At 49.9% G+C, this 20,358-nt stretch overlaps 1 protein-coding gene across 2 annotated transcripts; it reads left to right on the top strand.

The window, feature by feature from the left end:
- The first annotated feature begins 8,024 nt into the window (after window positions 1-8,024).
- Window positions 8,025-20,358, top strand: CFAP90 (cilia and flagella associated protein 90). Of its 2 annotated transcripts, XM_074356074.1 has the most exons (4): window positions 8,025-8,315; window positions 18,279-18,395; window positions 18,698-18,877; window positions 19,878-20,358. In XM_074356074.1, exons 1-4 carry the CDS (start codon window positions 8,172-8,174, stop codon window positions 20,055-20,057), a joined length of 621 nt encoding a protein of 206 aa, XP_074212175.1. In that variant the 5' UTR covers window positions 8,025-8,171; the 3' UTR covers window positions 20,058-20,358. The 2 variants fall into 2 exon arrangements, with proteins under 2 accessions (XP_074212175.1, XP_074212182.1); XM_074356081.1 differs by lacking the exon at window positions 18,698-18,877 and having other exon boundaries at window positions 8,046-8,315.

Below are 20,358 nucleotides of genomic sequence, written 5' to 3'. Positions count from 1 at the left end.
CTTCCTTCCTTCACCAAACATTTATTAGTGAGCTCTGATAATGCTGCCAACCCATTGAATGTTAAGAGCGCCCGAAGGAAGCCGAAAGGAGCCCCCACCTTGAGGAGCGAGGAGGGGGCAAGACAATACATGCGCAGGTGGTAGCAGCAGTGAGCCAGCTGGCACTCCCCAAGCGGGAACAAGACTCTGGGATGCACTGGACTTCAGGCCTGCCTGGGGTGTGAGAGGAGGCTTCTTGCAGTGATTTGTGAGCTGAATTTCAGAGGAAGGCAGGTCACTGGTGGGAAAGCATTTCAGGCATCACTGTGGCCAGAGCACCCAGCACAAAGCAGACAAGGTCGTCACAGGAAATGAGGCTAGAACTAACTGGCACTGTGTATTAAAGCAAATTTCAATCCTGAAAATATGCAGTTATATATTATGAAAACAACTTTAGGCTAATCAACAGATAAAAGGCTTCTCATTTCACCAACTGGAGTAAATTTGACAAGTTCTGGAAAATTATAAAGCCATGTGTCCTTGTAAACGGAATCCTCCTGCCACTAAATTTTAATGTCTATCTATGCAAGCAAAAATGATGTGAATTTTCTTATTGAAATTACATATTCAGTTATGATAGCCCTTGGTATCCTATATTGATAATGTTTTTAAATAAGGTATAATCTTGATGTCATTTTTTTTAAGTAAAAGCAGAGAAGAAAAAAAAAAGTAAAGTAAAGGGAAATAACAGATGAAAAAAGTTGTTTTCCTTGCGAGCAGCAGTGATGGTCTTCAGACCAGCCAGGAGGGGGCAGCAGAGGTTAGGACATTTATTGGGCTGCAGACGTTGAACTGGAATGATCCCTGGTCCCTCGGGGAGAGAGTGGATCCTGTGTGTGTGTTTGTGTTAGCAGGGACAGCAAGGCAGGAGCTGTGGAAGGGTGCAGTGGCAGAACTGCCTGAGCGAAACAGGCAATTTTCCTTACCTTGATCTAAAGAAGGAATGCACTTCCCTTTGGCTGAACCAGGCAGGAGAGGGGAGGTGGTACCTTGGTATGAAGAGATCCCAGCTGGTTCTTAGAAGACTGGGGTCCTGCCTGTCAACCTCCATACACCTGGGTGCATACAGAGACTTGGTAAATATTTGTTAGATGGAAAGAAGAATAGGAAGGAGCAGAATTGAGCATATTTGATAGAATTCTGGGAAAACAAAAAACAAGGTCAGTTTCCTCTAAAAAAGCTACCCACTGGAAGACTTTGTGTACAAATTCAGGGAGGGGATCTTGGCTCCATAGTGGTGAGTTAACCCCCAAAGGCTGACATTTCCCCAAACTGGAAAAATACCCAGACCCGTTGGGCGTCTAAACACGTATAGGATCGCAAATGAGATTTGCCTCATCAGCTGTTTGGCCAGTACCTGGAAAACAGTAAATGCTCGATGAACCGTGCGGACTCTTGTTACAAGCACAGGAGTCACCTTACAGTCACATTTAAACCCTGTTGCAGCTCCTGGTGAGGGAGCCCATCAGGGATGGTCTGGGAGGAGGGGCACCACCAACTCGCCAGTAAAGACTCCTGGGGCCAGCATCATCTTGAACCTGTGGCAGCTCCTTCTGCTAAGTAGCATCAAGTACATTGTGCTGAGAAATCTCGTTCTATAAACTCCCTGCTGTTTGAAATCGTGTCTGGAAGAATGGAACACGCCTCTGGTGCCTACAGCATCTGAGCCTCGTGGGGCATATAGCTCATAGAAGCAGCCTCGATTCCCCAAATGATGCAGAGTTTCAGGTCAGGGAACTCGGGACACAACATCTCACATTTCCCTGCCTTGAGGATCCTGGGTCGTCTTCTCAGGCCAGGTCTCATGTTGACCCTCTTACACACAAGCATACTCTCCAAGTCTCTCCAACCCAGCTTCATTCACTTTCACCCAAATCCTCTTCTCGCCCTTTCGATCTCTCGGTGAGGTTCCTCCCGTGGGCTTGTCTCAGTAGTCAATATGCCTAACTTTCTGCTGATGTTCTTTGGCCATTGGCTCCATCATAAGAAATTTTGCATTAAAATACTTGTAATCTCATCTCAGAAAAAAAACAAACACGCCCTCCCCAACTCCTCGCATCTCCCCAGCACACTCTTGGTGTCCTGAACTGATACTCTGGGTTCTAATGTTTGAGAAAAACAGTATCTCTTAATAATTCTACTGTAACTTTTATAATAGAAAACATTGGACACACACAAGCGTAGAAAGAATAGTATAACGAATTCACATGAGCCCTTTTATTCAACATGGAATAAAACCTACAATTTTCTAATCCTGTTTCATCTACTTATTCTCTTATTCTTTTTCTTTATTCTCCTTTTTTTAATTGGACTGTTTCTAGAGAAATCCAAGCCATCATATTCTTTGGTCCAGTGTAAAGGATTGGGGAGAAGAACTCCTAAAACTGTGAAAGAAGGAAAATAATTCTGCAAAAACTTACGTAAGGAAAGAAGGATGTAAAAGGAAAACCTGTAAAGGGAAATAAGAAATAATTTTACAAAAGTACGAATTGAAGTAACGACTGCTGATGGATTAAGAAAGCTAAATCTCTAGGAACTTCATGCCTACCACACTAAAATTATTCGTAGAGTTATGGTTATACATAAAAATAAAGATTCTTTTACTGAAAAAAAAAAGTATGCATCCATTGCCAATAAACATTTTCCTTTGTCTTTATTTCGCCATTATTACAACTAACAAAACTAATACTTACTGCCTATGGACATTTGATACCCGGTCTATATTCTAAGTTTCCTATGCTGGCTCAGAAGTAGTCTTTAATTGTTGATTTGTTTGAATCAGGAGCTGAACAAAGGCCACACACTGCTTTCAGGTGCTATACTACTCAGTTTTCAGTCTCCTGTCTATAACTGCTCCCCTCCCTAACCTAGCTTCCATGTCATTGGTTTATTAGAGAAATTAGATCAGTTGCCCTGTAAAAACATCCTACAGTATTGATTTGGCATTTTGTGACTGGTTCCTCTACTTGCTGCATCTCCTGTAAAACTACAAGTTCGACCTAGAGGCTTGCTTAGATTCAGGCTAATTTTTTCAGCAAGGATGCTTCAGAGGTGGTGCTGTGTGTTTGCTTTGCCTCATACCACAATGTCGCGTTGTCTCCTCTTAGTGATAGTCATTAAGATTGATGGTGAGTTCCTGGGTCACCAGCCTCATCCGTCCAATATAGGGTCCCCATCACCCTTTCTCCCATTGGCTTTAACGTCTTAGGTGACTCTTACCTAGATTCATTATTCCAGCAGGTGTCTAAAAAAGATTTCATAACTCTATCATTTCTTCTCCTTTTGTTATCTTGTTTTCATCTGTAAAGAAGGAATTTCTGGAGAAGAGTATAGCTCAGTGGTAGAGTGCAGTGCTTAGCATGCCAGAGGTCCTGAGTTCAATTCCCTAGTACCTCCATCAAAAGTAATAATAAATAAATAAATAAACCTAATTACTTCCCCCCCCAAAAAAGAAATTTCTCCTGCCAACTATTGGTGAACTCTAAAATAAGGTTCATATAGGGAAAAAGAAAACAAGATAAATGAGTCTTTCCTTATATCAAGTTTTTCAATAAAGAGCTGGTTGCTGGTCAGTTTTTTTGTTTGTTTGTTTGTTTGCTTTAGGATATTTATGAAATTTTATATAGTTGATGTGCATTAATTCATTACAGTCATCTTTTAGAAGCTTAAATTGTCCTAGTTGAGATCAGTGGGATACCCTTCAGGTTGGCCTCTTTGTCCTTTTGACCTTGACACATTACTTTTTGAAAATTTCTTGGCAGAACAGGATGTCCCAGTCTCACTTACCATCTCCTGCCTCAGACCCGGGCCTGCCCTCTGTGAGGAGGCCTGATTCCTCCAGGCGGTACTGCTCATCGCTAGGGCTGTCAGTGCGGGGCGCTTTTCATTTGACACATCGTATAAAATCATAGTCATTTTTATTTCAAAATCAACAAAGTGAACAAACCAAAATTAAATTTATATGTTTATGTCTTGATTCATAAGCTTAAAGTGACCAGCCACAGGGACTCCATCAATTGAAGGAGCCAGCCTACAGGAAAAACCTGATGACAAACATGGTTTCTAAATCTCCTGGCAGTATTCACAAATCTTTCCCAGGGAAGAGGTGTCAGATAAGGTAAAGGTTTGTTAATCTAACCACAGTCCACTGCCTGTGCCCAAGATCTGGTAAAGATGATTTGGAGGGCGGGCAGTGTCTCCCCTGATCCAGGAGCCAAGGTCATGCTGCTATTCTCAAGGTCAAAGAGCACCGATGGGGAATTTGGAAGAGGTGAGGCAGGAACATCATTTCATAACCCTTGAGTTCATAATGACAGTTAGATTTGCTGGGTACACACACAGCCAGTTCTCCTCCTTGCCAGTTACAGATCTCTGTTTGTCCATCCATCCCTCTTACTCTGAACCATCATAAAACCAGCCACATGCAGAGTAGTCCTTAATCCAAGTAATTTTAAGCCATTTTTAAAGCCTGTGAATCAAAGTCCAATTATTCTAAGCCACTTTAAATGAGTTTACAGTGAAATTTAAAACAAAATAATTAAGGGGGGAGGGTATAACTCAGTGGCAGAGTGCATGCTTAGCATGCACAAGGTCCTGGGTTCGATTTATTAAAAAATAAATAAACAAATAAATAAATAAGCCTAATTACCTTCCTGTAAAATCTTTTTAATTAAAAAAAACCAAAATAATTATAAAACTTTTAAATTTAAAATGGAGATGTCAACCTTGTGAAATTTTTGCATTTTCAACAGAAGATGTTTTAGAAAGATGAGGCTGTGTTAATGTATTCACAATGATTTTCCCTCCTCTCTCTGCCTCAGTTAACACGGGTTTGCAAGGTGGAGAGCAGACCATCTGATGTTTTGTGTCCCTCAGCTGTGTCTGTGTGCTGCTGAGAATCACTGGCTAAAGCTTTGTGCTTTGTGCTTTTTCCAGGCCATAGCTCCATCTCTGAAAAGCCCAAGGGCCCCAAGGACAAAAAGCTTCCCCCAGAGCAGCCCCTCCCTTTCTAGAGATTTCATACATCTTTCAGGAGGACTCACTGGCTGTGTCCCCTGCATCCAGTCACTTATCCTGCCTACATCTCAGTTTTCTCATCAGCATGAAGAACCAGAGGGTTCTCCTGAACTTAACAGGTGTGTTGGTTTATGAGAACACACGACAAATATAACATAAATGCTACGCAAGATATGCTGAAGCCACTACCAACGTGACACATGGCATGCTAATGTCACAGAAAAGTGCCCTCCTCTGCTTTCTCCTCCCCTGCCTGAAATTAACAGACATTCTCCCCACTGGGTCTCTCCACGTTTACATTCTGCCCAGATGTCAAGAGAAATGGCACAGGTTCCAGCTGCAGTTTAGACCAGGCACTGCCTATGCTCCTGGGAACTGCGCAAGGTCCTGCAGTGGAGACGGCCCTCCAATGTATTTCTCCCAACTCCCAGCAGGGAGCTGCAGGCAGAGAGGTCCTGGCAGATCCGCAGAACAGGCTGCATGAACAGTAGTCAGTGCACTCACATCTGCCTAAATCAGACCTGTGCAACGTTGTCACCCAATGTCAGCTCCATCCTAGTGCCAGGATAGCTTCCATGATGCTGGAATGGGCTTTGGAGGGTGGACATTCCAAACTACTAAGGTTGTCATTTGAAACAAAGCTGCCCTGACCTCCTGCAGAGTTAACCCACACTCAGTGTGCCTTCTTGTACTATTAATCCACTTCCTTTGACCGTAGGGTTTTCATTCTTTTATCCTTCCCTTCCCTTCCCTTCCCTTCCCCCGTGCAGAACTTTGAAGGTACAAGTCAAAGACACAAGGGAATTAAACAGATTAGACTCTTTGACCTTGTATTCCACTTATGCACCTGGAATATATATTAGGATCATATAGGAAAATATTTTTTTAAAAAAGGAACTAAAATCTCTTGATAATTGAAAATAGCAAAGTTCATCTTACCCATTGTTTCCTCCACCTCTGAGTCACGCCTGGCAGCTGATACCAAGCAGGACCCTGAGGGGCTTCGCCTAACCCCTGCCTCTTGTTTACACCCCTTGTTACAGAGACTGTTGCCCCCAGGATCATACCTCTGCTCCTTCCTCGAATAGAACCCAATTACTCTTATCTAAGTCTCAGGAGGCAGCTACAAAGGGGAGAAACAAGAACTGGTTAGAACAAACTAAGCCCAAGATGGCAGAGGATTTGACATCCAGTGGACCTTGAACCTCATTATATGCTCATTGTAATGCATTACCATGCTAAATGACACACCCACCAGCACCAGGACAGTTGACGGTTGCCATGACAACAACCGGACAAGCCCGTACAAGGACTGACTGGTTCCAACACAACTGAAGGAGGACGTGATGGCAGATCCTTCCCCAAAAGTCCAGACGGCTGACCCAGGATAGAGCTGTCTCTACTGGCCATCTTGGCTAATGGCTCCCCACTCGAGTACCTTTTCCTCGCCAGAGCAACTTTCTTTCCTTCTCCCTCCTCAGGCGCTTTCTGTCCTCTTCCTCTTCTGAGCAATAGAGTAGCTTTTTCACCTTGTCCCTCTGCCTCTGCTGTGAAATCTTTCACAGCCAGCAGCAGGGACCCACTCTTTGGTAGGCTTCTTAATTTAGGGGTGTCTCTATCCACTAACACAACCTCTCACATCTGGATCCACCCTCGGAGTGGTGGCCATTCCGTGAGACTGCAGACTACCTCCTGAAACCAGCATCGCACCTCAAGTACATGCCCCGTGCCTTTCACTGTCAGCCCCAGGGCTTCTCTGACTCCGAGGAAACCCTCAGGGGAGTCTGGGCAGTGCTGGGCAGAGGACATACAAGGTCAGGAGTGAACAATCCAGAAAGAAGTCTCACCCTACAAGGACTGGGAATAAGAGATAAAAATGAGCCTCCTTGTTGAGTTGGCGGGAGATTCTGAGAGGCGTGCCCCAGGCTCCAAAGAAATTCCTGGGCAAGGCTGAACTCCAGCTGCCTTCAGAGGTGACCTTGAGAATTTAGCCTTCCATTGACCTTCCTGCTGCTCTCACTCTTCTGGCCCCTCACTCCTCCCCAAATAGAGCATCCAAGCCCTTGTCCCAGACTCACCTTCAGAAGGAACCCAAACTATGGCACTGTATTTCTCTACCGAGTCACCAAGTATATGTTGCGTACCTACCCTGTGCCAGACTTGAGCCATCAGAGGAAAACAATGTATGTCTGTAAACGTGCCCTCCACAGCAGTCAGGTCACAGGGCAGAACAAAATGTCACCTACTGAAATTGAAGCTAGCAGACGCACCTCCACATAACTGCAGAAAAAGATTTTACAATGAATCGATTTCAGTCTCAGTTTTAGCTGAGTTCTCAAGATAATTGGTGTCAACTGCTTCCATTTTACGAAGGTGATACCGGATGATCTACGCAAAGCTTATGAAGCCTCCTGCCCGTTAGCTGACCGCCTATGTCCGGTCTTTAAAAGAGGTTGCAGAGGTTGAGAGAAGTAGTAGATTATGAGAACTTTTTTTTTCTTTGCTGGCGCTTTTAGGATTTCTACCCAGGGGAGGGTGAGAGTGTGGTTACCAGCAAGTTTTAAATTACACGTGCAGCTCTATGTTCCTCTTCGGAGGCGATGCTCCAGACCCTCTTCAAGTTACTTGTTCTTCTCACGGCTGTCACCTGTCTTCCTCACCAGACTGTCAGATCCAGACGGACGAGGGCTGCTTGGTTCAAGGCTATATCCTCAGCGCTGGCACACAGTAGATGCGAGGTCATTAACTGCCCAAGGAACAGTGGTCTGTGTGTGAAGGAACCAACACTGCGCGGGGAAAGGTAAGCAGGTTGGAAAGTGCGGATCCAAGAGGCGCCTCCCACCAGGGAACACCGACCCCGCAGCGTTAGCAGCTGGGGCTCCCCGGACGCACTAAGGGGAGAACCCGAATGAGAGGTGCCAGGAGGGAGGGGGCGGGTCGGCCCCAGGCCCCGCCCCTCAGGCCCCGCCCCACCCCCAGCCTCCGCTCGCGCGGCCCCGGTTTCCAGGCGACGGCAGAACGCGAGCGCCCGGCAGCCTGAGGCGGCCGCACCGGGACTGCGCTCCTCCGCGGGCGGGACGGAGCAGGGCGGCCGCGGGGCCGCTGGACCGGACGGCATGGAGGACGACGAGGAGATCACCGCCGCCACGCTGCGGGGCAAGCCCCGGCCGCCGCCCATCTCGGCGCAGTCCGCCTTCAGCTACGTGCCGCCGCGGCGCCTGGACCCCAAGGAGCACAGCTACTACTACCGCCAGGGCAGGGTGAGCGGCCGGGCGGGGCTGCGCGGAGGGCCGGCGGGCGGGCCGGGCTGGAGAGCCCGAGACCTAGGCTTGGCTGGGGCGCGGGGCGGAATTGAGGGCGAGGAGGGGCCGGGGAAGGGGCTCTGGGGGCGGGGCTGCACTGCCGGGGAGGGGGCGGCGGGAGGAGGGATGGGACGGGGCTATTACTGCTCAAGAGGGTGCTGGAGGCGGGGCTACACCGCCGGGGAAGGCTCTGGGGGCGGGGCTGCGGGGCGGGGCGGGGCTACACTACGAAGTGTAGTGGGTCGGAGGGGCAGGGCTGCAACTCCGGGCTAGGACTCTGGGGGCGGGGCTTCACAGAAGGGCCGGGGCGAGTGTGAGTGGCACAGACTGTGAGGGGTTCGGGTCGGGGTGCAGGGAGTCAGGGAGAGCAGGGTCACAGTGGGTGGGAAGGTGGGAGAGCGGCCTCCCTCTGGGGCTCCTAGACCCCAGAGTACAGCTACTAAGACTTCCAGAATTAGGATGGCTCCATCCCCAGCGCTGGAGGATGGACAGGGGCGGAGCCGAGTGTGTAGGAGGGAGGGGGGAATGTTCATCTGGGAGGAGGGGCTGAGGGGCTGGGGGGCCGGGCGTGCAGGGTCGGGTGGGCACGGGAATATTCGACCGGTATTCGGAGCCATTTGAGGGTGTGTCAGGGAAGTGAAGGAGAGCGCTGGGCTTCAACTACTTCTACCTGGAGCAGCAAGTGTGACCCTTGTGCCGAGGACCTGGAGGAGGGTCTCGGGAGCGCCGGGGCTGCCCAGCCGGCAGGGTCACTGCTCCCTCTGGGGTCCGTCTTCTGCAGGCCTGGGGTAGCCCGGAAACAAGTCACTGCCTGAAAGCTTTCGCAGCAGTGACTGCCTGGACCGCCCAGGGCACGGAAAGCCTCCTAAAACCTCCCCTGCAAACCGAAGGAAACCACAGGCAGATCTGAACAGCCGCTTGCAGGGAGAGAGCGACCGGGACCCAAGTAAGATTGTGGTCTGGCCCCATCTGCACACAGCGCCCCCTGGAAGAGCCCGCCGGGCTGCGAAGGCCCGCCTGCAGCCAAAGCAGGAAGAAAAGGCAAAGGAAAAGAAGCAAGTTCAGAGCTTGTGGGGGTGGTCTAATCCTTTCTTCTCCATGTTTTTCTGAAAGTCTCCATCCACTGCCTTGCACTGCCTCCTGCCGCAGCGTGTCCTGCAGCCGGGGATGCAGGGGCTTCCTTATTAAAAGGACCATTGATGGGAGATGCTCAGCCTGCAGGGGTGATGAGTACCTGAACAAGGATAGAGATTAAGCAGCCTGGGAGGAAAGAGGTCTTTCCCTCCTGATGTGTAAGGTATTCCCACAAAACACAGCCTTCCTTTCCTTCTCCCCACCCACCATCCACAGAGCCCAAATGAATCCCCGTTTAGACCAGATCAGCACACATCTGAGTGCTTGCCACGTGGGAATGGGAAAGAATGCTGTGGAGCCGAGCCGTACACACAGAAGCACTAGTTCCTAGTTTAGACCACTGTTGTGGGTTGAATTATGTCCCCCTAACCTTCTTATGTTAGAGTCCTCATCCCCAGCGCCTCTGAATGTGACTTTATTTGGTGACAGGGTCTTTACAGAGGTAATCAAATTAAAGTGAGGTCATTAGTGAGGGGCTCTAGTCCAAAATGACAGGTATCTATCAAAGGAGGAAATTTGGGCACAAAGATAGGCATGCAGAGAGGGGACATGCTGTGAATAGACAGGGAGAAGACAGCCATCTACAAGCCAAGGAGAGAGGCTGGGAACAGACCCTTCGCTCATGGCCCTCAGAAGGAAGCAACCCTGTTGACACCTTGTCTCAGACTTTGGCCACCAGAATTGTGAAACAGTAAATTTCTGTTGTTTACCCGGGCTGGGTACTTCATTTTGGCAGCCCCAGCAAATTGTCAGACAAACCTCAGCCAGGAGAATCTCCTGTATCTGTTGGCAGTCTCTGCTTGGCTTTGAGCAATGAATATTCTACCATTCATTTTTACACTCTGCGTAACCAGCTTGCCAAAGAAACTCAGCATGGCAGCTGCCTGAGCCTGCCTGCCCTCCCCTTGAGAGCATACTGTCCATCCCTTAATAAACCCCCACTTTAGTTTCTTGACCTCTGTGTCTTGTCTCTGAATTATTTCTGCAACGAGACAGGAATCTAATCAGTGGTAATACTTTCACTGATGGTTGGGTCCCAGGGGCCAGTCTTTTATCCTCCACCCTTGTTCACTGTTGGAAATTAACACAGGTGAGGCGGTTGTCTGAGTGTCACTCTGGTGGTTCCTAATCTTCTAAGGCCTCTCCCCTGCGTGAGCCCTAAGTGACATCCCTCACCGCAGCACACTTATTTAAAACCCCAGTAATGTCCCAGATCTTGACAAATTTGTCCTCTAAAGCTGCCAGCAAAAATGCTCTCAGCTCCTGCCCTGCTCCCCGGGGGCCTCTTGCAGTGTGGGCTGCTATACTATAAAATAGTGTTGCACAGATGCAGTTCAATTACTTCTGCAGTTTTTAAATTACTTTTTTCTTCTTCTGCCTAGTGCACCATTTCTGCTACAGAAATGGAAAAGCTAAATCAAAGGAGAATGCCCTTTTCTGAAGATTTTGATTAAATTTCTCAAAGTCTAAGAGCTACATTAAAAAAAAAATTCCTAGGCAGTTTTAGAAGACGCTTTCCCTCATGCTCATTTGCGGCGTGGGTGGCTCTGTGCTGAGGGGGGCTGTGCTCAGGACACCCCACCTGAGTTTGGGTGGGATTAGCGGGCTTTTCTTGGTGTGTGGTGGAGACGTGGAGGCAAAGGGCTCTTTCTTTACGCTTCTGATACTGAATTTCCCTTTGCCAAGTGCAGCCAAGCACTTGGTAAACATGATGATGGGTGTTGACTGTACAGATGTGCACAGGGTGGAGGGGGTCTCTGAAGGGTCGATGTCGATGTCAAGGACCAGGAGGTATTCAATTCCAGCTCCCAGAGCCCCTTCTGGGTGGAGCCTCCGCACCTTTGGGCACCAAGCACCTCTGCCACCCTGTCTTGGCCACTCCTAGGTCCGTGGAGGACGGGTAAGCTCCGGTTCTGCTGCTGACCCACCTGTTAAGAGTGTCTCTCTGTTGTCCGGCAGACTCTGGCACCCATGTGCCTTGCAGTCACAGTGTGTGCTACCTGAATGCGATTGTGCCACCCCCCCCAACTTCCTGCCTCCCTCCTACTGAGCTTCTCCATCACATCTATTAGTACCTAACCTACTAAATATTTTCCTGAGTTATTTTGGGTTCTTTTCCCCTCTCCCTTTAAAACATGAGCTCCATGAGGACAGAGATTTATTTTTATCACTGCTCTGTCCTCAGCAATCGAGAGTTCCCGCAGGTCTCATAGTTGGTGCGCCGTGCGTACCTGCTGATGGACTGGCGAGGAAGGGATAAAGTGGTGTGGACTTACTAAACGAGAAGCCGCGTCACCAGTGCACAAGCCCAGCCTCTTAGACTAAACAGAGGTTTTCTTTTGGATTATCTGCTGTTTAGGTTACCCTTGACCTTGCTCCCCTCTTGGGGGGACTGTGGTTGCCTCTCTCCTCTCTGGGCTAGTTCACTGGTCAGTGACCTGCCCTGGGGAATGTATGGCCTGGGGGGTGGGGCTGAACATCTTCCTCTAGGGCAGGGAGGGAGGAGGGGGCAGGTCACCAGGGAGGGGGGAGGGAGGGAGGGGAGCAGGTGGGCGTGCTCTTCTAGCAGAGGTCCCTCCTCTTGGAAGGAAACACAGGGGTGGGGAACGTGTTCCTACCATGACCTCCCGTGAGCACGTGGTGTCTGCCCTTCCACGTGTGTTTAAGAATGTGATGTGTGTTGAACTTTGAAAAATAACACGTTCACACACGATCACACAACCATGTATATATATATTTGCAGCTTGCTTTTATATCTGCAGTATATCTTGGTCTTTTTTCTGTTTTCTTCAAAATCACCCCCTTTTAAGAAGCACAAGCAGCTAATGATACGTGAAAACAAACAGCATTTTCCCCAATATATTTGACCAAGAGGCACTTGTAGGATTAGATTCGAGTTTCAGCCCCTGGAAATGCCCCTTTCTTGATGTGAATTTCTAGGGGACAGGAGGGCAGATGGGGAGCTGGTCTCGGTGGATCTGGTAACTCTCTAGATGGTAGCTGGCTCCATTCCTATTACATTGCTAAAATATTCAGGTTATTTGGAATGTTATGAAAATTTCCCCAGACTTGTGATCTCAACATACCAGAGAGGAAACAGTCTTTGCCGCAAACCAAAGAGAATAGTTGAGTTTTGTCATATTAAAAAGAGTTAACATTATGTCCTTGACAAGCTACAGTCCTTCTGAGATACAGAATTTTGAACAATGTTAAAATTAATGGAAACGCCCTCCTTAGGCTTCATATACCTCTAGGCTCCCAAGGAGAAGCCGCTGAATTTTTCAGCAGGACAATGAGGCCCTTATGAATCAAAGACGACCACTTTCGGTCCCCTCGGGCATCTTCAGTTTTAAAAGTAGATCACACAGCTCTGGGTAGGCACGCAGTACCTGGAAGCCTCAAGGTGGGAGGGAGCAGGACTGGGGTCAATGAAGAGGGGAGAGGACAATAGCCACCACCTTATTAGTCAGGGTGGGCTAGGATGTGCTGAGCAAACAAATGGACCCTAAACCCTGAGAGTCCTTCACTGATGGTGTGTCAGAGCCTGATCATACCAACAAAGGGGATTTTTAGCATCTCTCTGAGCTCTGGCTTCAGTGGGAAGCCTGAAACTGGCCGTGGCGGGAGTATTTACACCACAGAAATTAGCCAACACTACAGATCAGGTCTTCTTTATCCAGAGCACAGGTTGTTAACATAAGTGCACCGCTGGCCTTATGCACACAAACATACTGTCATGAAATATAGCCCAACATGTGGGTCTCTCTTGGGCAGCACCTCTCAATGCAGTCACTTGGGAAACTGGCTCCATTATTGCCAGGGCCTGAGAATCTTTGGGACTTGGCGGTCCTTCCCTGGCTCCTTTAATTTGCTGGCAAACGAGCAAGGGAAAGAATATGGAGGCCAATGGGAGAGTTTCTTATGAACCAGGCCTAGAAGGTGGTATCCACTGGTTTTACCCACATTCCCTGGCCAGAGCTGGCACCTGGCCCCAGCTTAACTGTGATGGAAACTATTTGTTTTGGAAGAGGAAATGTGTTTGGTGAGCACTTAGTATAACCCTCTCTGCAATCACCATGGAAAAGCGCATACATTTCTTTTCTCTTATTTCTTCCTTGCAGCGTTTGTCTGCTTCAAACTTACAACAGTGTATTTATATTCAAAATGGTTTGAAAGGGAGGAAAAAATAAAGGACTTGGATCTCAGTTTGTACAACATCTTACCCCAACTATTTGTGTGAGAGTTTGTGTAACTTCTGGGAGGAGGAGCATTTCCAAAGCTGGGAAGAGGCTCTGGGTATATTAAAGCCCACAGCCCCAGAGATGCTCGCCCTGGCCCGCCGTGGACTGGACATGGTAGCCAGTATTTCTTCCTTGTTTATCCACTTGCATCAGTCTTGATAAGCTAGGTTATTCTGCAGTAACAAACAATCCCCAAAGTCTCAGTGGCCTAAAACAAGGCTTGTTTCTCATGCTGAGTGAGTGTCCAACAGGGATCAGAATGGCCCTCAGCCAGGACAGTCCCTCATAGAAGCTGCTGGCATCTCAGTTTGAAGCTCTGGGAGTCCCTGGCACCAGCTCTTAAATGCTTCAGACCAAAAAGTCACCTGTCACCTCCACTCACAGTTCATTGGTTAGAACTGATACATGGCTTCACTATCCAAATAGGAGGCGAGATTAATCCTCTTATGTAGTCAGCAGAGGAGACCAAACACTGGTGACCTTGACCAGACCAGCTGGTCTACCAGCTGGGTTTACCTGGAGCAGCGTGTGCCGTGGTTGGGTCTCTGGCGCCCCTGCAGTGACCTTTGTTTTATTTCCACTTTTATTTTCCACAGTTCAAGAGGTGGCTCCTTCTCCTTACCACGTGCATCTGTTAGAGCTGTAACACAGTACCACAAACCTGGCAGATTAAACAGCAGAAGTTTATCATCTCAGTTTCTGGGGGCTAAACATCTGAAATCAAGGTGCAGGTGGGCTGCTTGTTTCCTAGGGCTAGAGGGAGCATCCGTTCCCTGCCTTGCAGATGGCCGTCTCCTCCCTGTGTCTCTTCATGGCACCTTCCCTTTCTGCCTATTTGTGTTTGTGTCGAATTTTTTTTAAAGGACACTAGTCTTATTGGATCTGGGGTCCACCCTACCCCAGTCTGACCTCAACTAATTACATCTCCAGTAGTCTGATTTCCAGATAAGGTCATGTTCTGAGGTATGAGGGGTTAGGACTTCAACATACGAATTTTTGGAAGATGCAGTTCCACCCGTAACACGCAGGGAGCATCCTCCCTGGGGCCTCTGGTTTCACTGGTGTGGTCCCTCCTGGGCACATGGGTCATGTCCACTTCCTACCCCAGCCTAGCCAGGAGCTGACCTCCCTCCCTTGGTGCCACTGTGCTTTGTGCACACCTGTTACTCCCTGGGCATTATGTTGAAATGTTTTACTCAGTGGGTTTATTTCCACTCTCAGCCTTTAAGTGGTCCCCATAAGGTATGGGCTCCCTATTTCTGTCCCAGAGCCTAAAAGAGTGGCTCGTATACCCAACATGCTTTGGAGGCTGAAAACGGAGGGCCTCACGCCATGTCAGCCCACGGCTGCAGACTGGAGGGATTTTTCAGTGTTAGGAGTGGAGGCTGCCCCCGGGGAAACTGATGGTAGGTGATCAGACCGGGCCACAACCAGAATGAGACCATATCACATTGTAACAACACATAGGGGATAAAGGAGGATCACAAGGGAAAAATAAAGGGGCTCTGATTTGCTTTGTTTTTTTTAAAAAAACAGCGACACCTGGGAAACAGCATGATCCCTTGAGAGATTTTAATAACGAAATACCAGCAAATCCGGAAGCCCTGTGTCGCGGTAGCCTCCACATCCAGATTGACTTTTATTAATATCACTTTGCTTCAAACCGCAAAGGAATAAAAAAGCAAGAAAGAAGGAAAATTAATCATTAAAATCCAGGGAAAAAAACAGATTTTCGGCTTGATTAGGTATTGGAAATGGACGGTCACGTTACTAAGGGAGGCTGCCTGCCTGGTGATGGGTTTTTCTTTTTCTTTTTTTTGTTTTTCAGTGATAGAAAAATTCATTTTTCCTCTGAAAATTTCTGAATATGCAAAATCCCCACATTATTCTGTAAAGCTCCACATCGCCGTGGGTTTCTCCAGCACTGGGAGCAAAACGAAGCAAGACTTCCTTTCTCGCTCAGATAGCAGTGGTTGCGTCCGCGTTCTGTTCTCGAGTCCATTCCTCCCTCGTTAGTCTTTTCTCCCCAGACAAGCCCAAGGATCCCAGGGGGCTTACTCAGTCCGGAAGGGCCAGGCACGAATGGGACACCTGCACAGGAAGGCAGCACCAGCCAGGCAGTTCCCGGAGGACCCGTTTCCCCGGCTCTCAGTGCTGCCCCCTTCTGGCGCCTCCACCACCTCTCTGGCTGCAGTTCCCCTCCTCTCTGGCCCGAGGTTCTCAGGGTGCAGGAGAGGGTACCGCTGGCCCCAAGGGCAGCTCCCAGCCAGGTGCTCAGTCCCAGGGAACCAGGTCCTTCTGTTGCCACTACACCTGTTCCCCCGAAACACACCCATTTCACAGGGCAGCCCGGCCCGCGGGGATGCCAGTGTGACGTCTAGATGACAACCAAAAGTCCAGCTTAAGTTACTGTGTACGTGGGGGTGGTGTGGGGGTGAGGGGCTATCAAGGTACTCTTCGTGTCTGCCTGCGGGCCTCGGCCGGGCGTGGCCAGGGGCTCTGAACCCCAAAGGGAAGGTGTGAACTGGGGCACCTCCCTTGCAGGAGGCAGGCATGCTCCTTTGAAGAATGTCTCCCACAGTCCTGGCAGGGTGGCTGGTGTCCTTGAGCTCCTGTTGTGTCTCGGCAGGGCCCGCTGGCCTGGGCTGACCCAGACTTCCTGCAAGGTTTGCTTAATCTGTCTCTGCTAGGTGCAAGCACCCAGCCAGTACCCCCCAGCTCCTGCTTCTGTCGTTGCCCTGCACACTGTATGTTAAAGATACAGAGATTTCTCGATCATTTCCTAAAGTTTTTTCGAAGTTTGAACTTTATTTGATAAGCAAAGGGCTGAGTTTTACATACTCTCTTTATGGTGTTTCCTCTGTTAGTTTTATGTTTAGGGCATCCCTTATGGGTTTTCAGTTTTTCTAATCCATCCATCCAGATTTTACTTTTGTCCATGGTATGACGTGAAGACACAACTGTTTTTTTTTATCCCCCCCTCCCCCGCTAGCCAATGTTCACGATTGCAAAAGCAGAATAATGTACCACCTCTCCATTTACTTGGGCCTTTGCTTTTTAACCCTATGAGTACATGGGCTACGCTGCAGGCTGCCACCCGGAGGGGCAGAGGTCAGCGCTGGCCAAGCCAACGTGTGCACAGACCTAGGAGCACAGTGGTTGGGAGAGAAGAGATGCCAAGAAGCAGCTCCTGCAAGGTGACTCATTAAATGGCCAAGGGTCACAGATTCGGAAGCCACAGCTCCTGCCTCCAAGCTGCTTGGAGTGACTCGGAACGTAGGCAAACCAGGATTCCAGCGTCACTGAGTAAAGTGCCTTGAGCGTGGTGCCCCGGACTGCTTAGAAACCTGCAAGTAATGTTTCTGAAAGCTGCCTCGTTTCCCTGACTAGATGGTTAATGTCACCGGGACAGCAGCCATGTCTGAGTTATCCTGAGACCTTCTGAGCAGGAGCAGCGCGACCTGCACAGGACAGATGACCTGGGAGTGATCTCCCAAGTCCGGGCTGAGGCTGCGTCACCCGCCAGCCACCCCCCTGCCGCCTGCAGCTCTGAGTTCCCGCACTGACAAAGGGTGGGTGTGTTTTCCAACAGACTACGCGCCGGTCCTGCGTCCTTTCCACGTTTACCTTCGCCCTCCACAGCCTGCGGTTGGAGGGGCTCATTCTGGCATTACTGTTACTACTCAGGAGGAGAAAACCAAGCAAGCACAGGTTAGAGGCCCCGGGACCCCACATCCCAGTGGGAGGGCACGTCTGCCTTTGCCGCTGGAGGAACGTAAACAGGCCTGACTTCCGAGGGGAGGACGAAAGATCAGCGGACGCAGGGACTGCTTTTCCTTTGACTCGACGGCGAGTAAGGCCGCTTTATGTCTGTGGTAAGGAAGCGTGGCGGTGAGAAAATGGAGGTGTTCCAGACGGCAGCCCTGTGAGCGGGGTCATCTTCTGCTGCGTCAGTGCGTGTGTACCTTATACCTGTGTGTATATCACACGCGCGTGTATGTGTGTACACACACAGCACAGACATGCTTTACATGCATGAATTACACTTGTTATAACTGAGCAAAGGAAACATTTCCGTCTCTCTAGAGAGGAAGAACATCTGTTTGGTTGCGTTGTCCTCGTCTGCAGGTAGTGTTAGTTTTTCAGAGCAGGACACGCTTAGTGTAGGAAATTCTGAGAAATTCAAGAAAAGGAGAAATGAGGGCGAAGGCACACCTGTCGAGCGGATAATGATTATTTTCAGGTCTGAGCCCTGGGATGGAGTCCGGGGGAGTGGGAGGGCCCAGTCGTGAAGGAGGGGCTGTAACAAGTGGAGGAGAAGTGCCGTGGGCACGCCCCCACCCCGTGGGCGCCGCTGAGTAAGCTGGGGCCTGGCCTCCCCGCTCTGCGTCTGCCCGCGGGGTGACCTGCCCGTGCACACTCCGCGCAGCCGGGAACCCCGGGTCCCTCCGCTGCCATCAGGGAGTTAGGGCTTTCAAACCCCATGAAGTCTCCGTGGCTCAGCCCCTGAATAAACGCATGGCTTTCTTTCTCTTCTTATTCCCAGGCTGGAATCATTTCCCTCTATGACTGTGTTTTTAAGAGGAACCCAGGTTATAATCAGAAATTGCACCGAGATGACAGAGAACACGCAAAAAGCCTGGGACTTCACGTAAACGAGGAGGTAACATGAAGACGGAGCGAGGGATATTAGGGGCTTAGCTGTGTGTGGTTGTTTACTGTTCAGTCGGCTGCACGTGCCTCCCCTGCGCGGTTCTCCTCTCTCCTGTGCTGCCGGGAAGGGAGACTAAGGCGCTGCTACAGCTCCCTCCCTCCCGCCACGTTACTGGGTTTTAATGTTTGTGACTCTGTGGTTTCATCCTAGAGAATTTAGCAATTTCATGAGAGCAAAAAACTCAGAAGTTCTTTTCAGCAGATAAAACAGGTCTTTGCTTACCCTCTGAGACCTGGCGATCATGGTTCTAGGGACACTGGCCTTCCAGGGATGAAACCACGCACGCCAGCGTTTATCTCCCAAGTCGAGTTCCCAGGTCCCTGTACCCACCACCTATGTGCAGGTCCTCTGGAAGGAAGGGCACTGCTTGTAGGCGGCTGCACAGGGCGAGTGGTGACCCACGGAAGGAACCAAACTCACAGGGTGAGGAGGTGAGGCTCACAGCAGGCACACAGGTGGGGGCTGGAGGGATGGAGGTTGGCATCCCCTTGGGGCGGTCAGGTCCGTCTGCCTGCTGGGTTAGACCTGCCTGCTGCCTTTATACACAAGGACATCGTCTCCATAAAATCTGATCCGAGGACAGTATGTTTATTAAAATTCGGGTGCTGAATTACATCTTTATACGATACACTGAAATCAGAATGAAAAAGCTTCTGCTGGGATTTCTTTCTGGCTCAGAGGAGTTTTGCCTGTGGCTCAGTGTTTAAAAATGCCGTCATGTCACTTCCAGTGACACTTTTCACCTTGATGTGAAAGCAAGTGGTGGAGGCACGAGGAGGGGTCACCACTTAAGTCATAGCCATTAACAGTTTTTTCTGTTGTTCTGGTTTATGCTCATTCATTCCCAGTTGGTAGCGAAGTCAGTGCTTTTGCCTTATAAGCGCATGCCTGGCATTCCTTCTGTCCAGTCACAGTTTTTGAGCACCTCCCATGTGCCAGGGAGTGTAAAGGGAGTGAGACAGTGTCTGTGCTCCTAGAGCTGACATTCCCACGAGGAGACAGAGAAAGAAAAGCCAAATAAATAATGAACCAAATGCCAGGTAGTGAAAAGCGGTATGCGGAGAATTACAGCCCTTTAAGAGGATGGGAAATGGTGAAAGGGGTGTGGGGGGCTGGGAAGATGTGTATTTGGGAAAAGGAAGAAGGTGGGACAAGACAGGCAGGCAAAGTGCAGGGAGAAGGGAGGAGAGGGAGGAGGAACATGACCCTGAAGTCAGTGGGTACCTGGCGCCCCCGTGCAAGATCTCAGCCTTTCCTCTGATCAACGGGAGGTCACTGGAGGGCTCTGAGCAGAGGGGAGCGGGTGGGAGGAGGCTGCAGAGGTCCCCTGGGGTCAGAATGGAGCGCCCCGGAGCAGAGGCAGGGCGCAGGCGCACAGGAACGCCCGTGGGCAGGTGAGCCTGACCCGCGTGCCCTGCTCCCCCCGGACAGGAGCGCGAGAGGCCGGTGGGGGTGCTGACGTCTTCCGACTACGGGAAGCGCATCCACCAGCCCGTGGAGCCTCTGAACCGGGACCACCGCCGCGCCAGCCACGTGAAGGCCGACTTCTACAGGAAGAATGACATCCCCAGCATCAAGGCTCCCGGCTTCGGGCACATTTCTCCAGCCTGACACCCTCCCGTGGCCTGAAGGGCGCGCGGACATGAGAGGTGGCACCGGAGGGGCGAGGCGTCGCCTTCCTGGACCTCCCGGAGCCTGCCCGGCGCCCCTGATGCGCCACGGCGGCGGCAGGGACTGCGCAGTACCACGTTCCCTCCCGTTTCCTTGGCGACGAACCTGCCCAAAGCCCTGCCATACTTAGGATGAACGTCTAGGATGACGGTTTTCCTGTGAAAAGATTTCAGATGAAATGATGCTGGAGACTGACCCACTGTGAGCATCTGAATAAAATGAAACCTTTGTTCCCCCTTGA

Source organism: Camelus bactrianus, chromosome 3 (genome assembly GCF_048773025.1).
Source record: "Camelus bactrianus isolate YW-2024 breed Bactrian camel chromosome 3, ASM4877302v1, whole genome shotgun sequence".
Classification (NCBI taxonomy): Eukaryota; Metazoa; Chordata; class Mammalia; order Artiodactyla; family Camelidae; genus Camelus; species Camelus bactrianus.
Note: the sequence above shows the minus strand (reverse complement) of the source record. Positions and strands in the feature narration are given on the sequence as shown.

Coding starts and splice junctions, on each gene's coding strand:
- CFAP90 (XM_074356074.1), top strand. CDS start 8,172: ATGGAGGACGACGAGGAGATCACCGCCGCCACGCTGCGGGGCAAGCCC. Junction 18,396..18,697: donor GACTTCACGTAAACGAGGAG/GTAACATGAAGA, acceptor TCATGGTTCTAG/GGACACTGGCCTTCCAGGGA. Junction 18,878..19,877: donor CAAACTCACAGGGTGAGGAG/GTGAGGCTCACA, acceptor CCCCCCGGACAG/GAGCGCGAGAGGCCGGTGGG.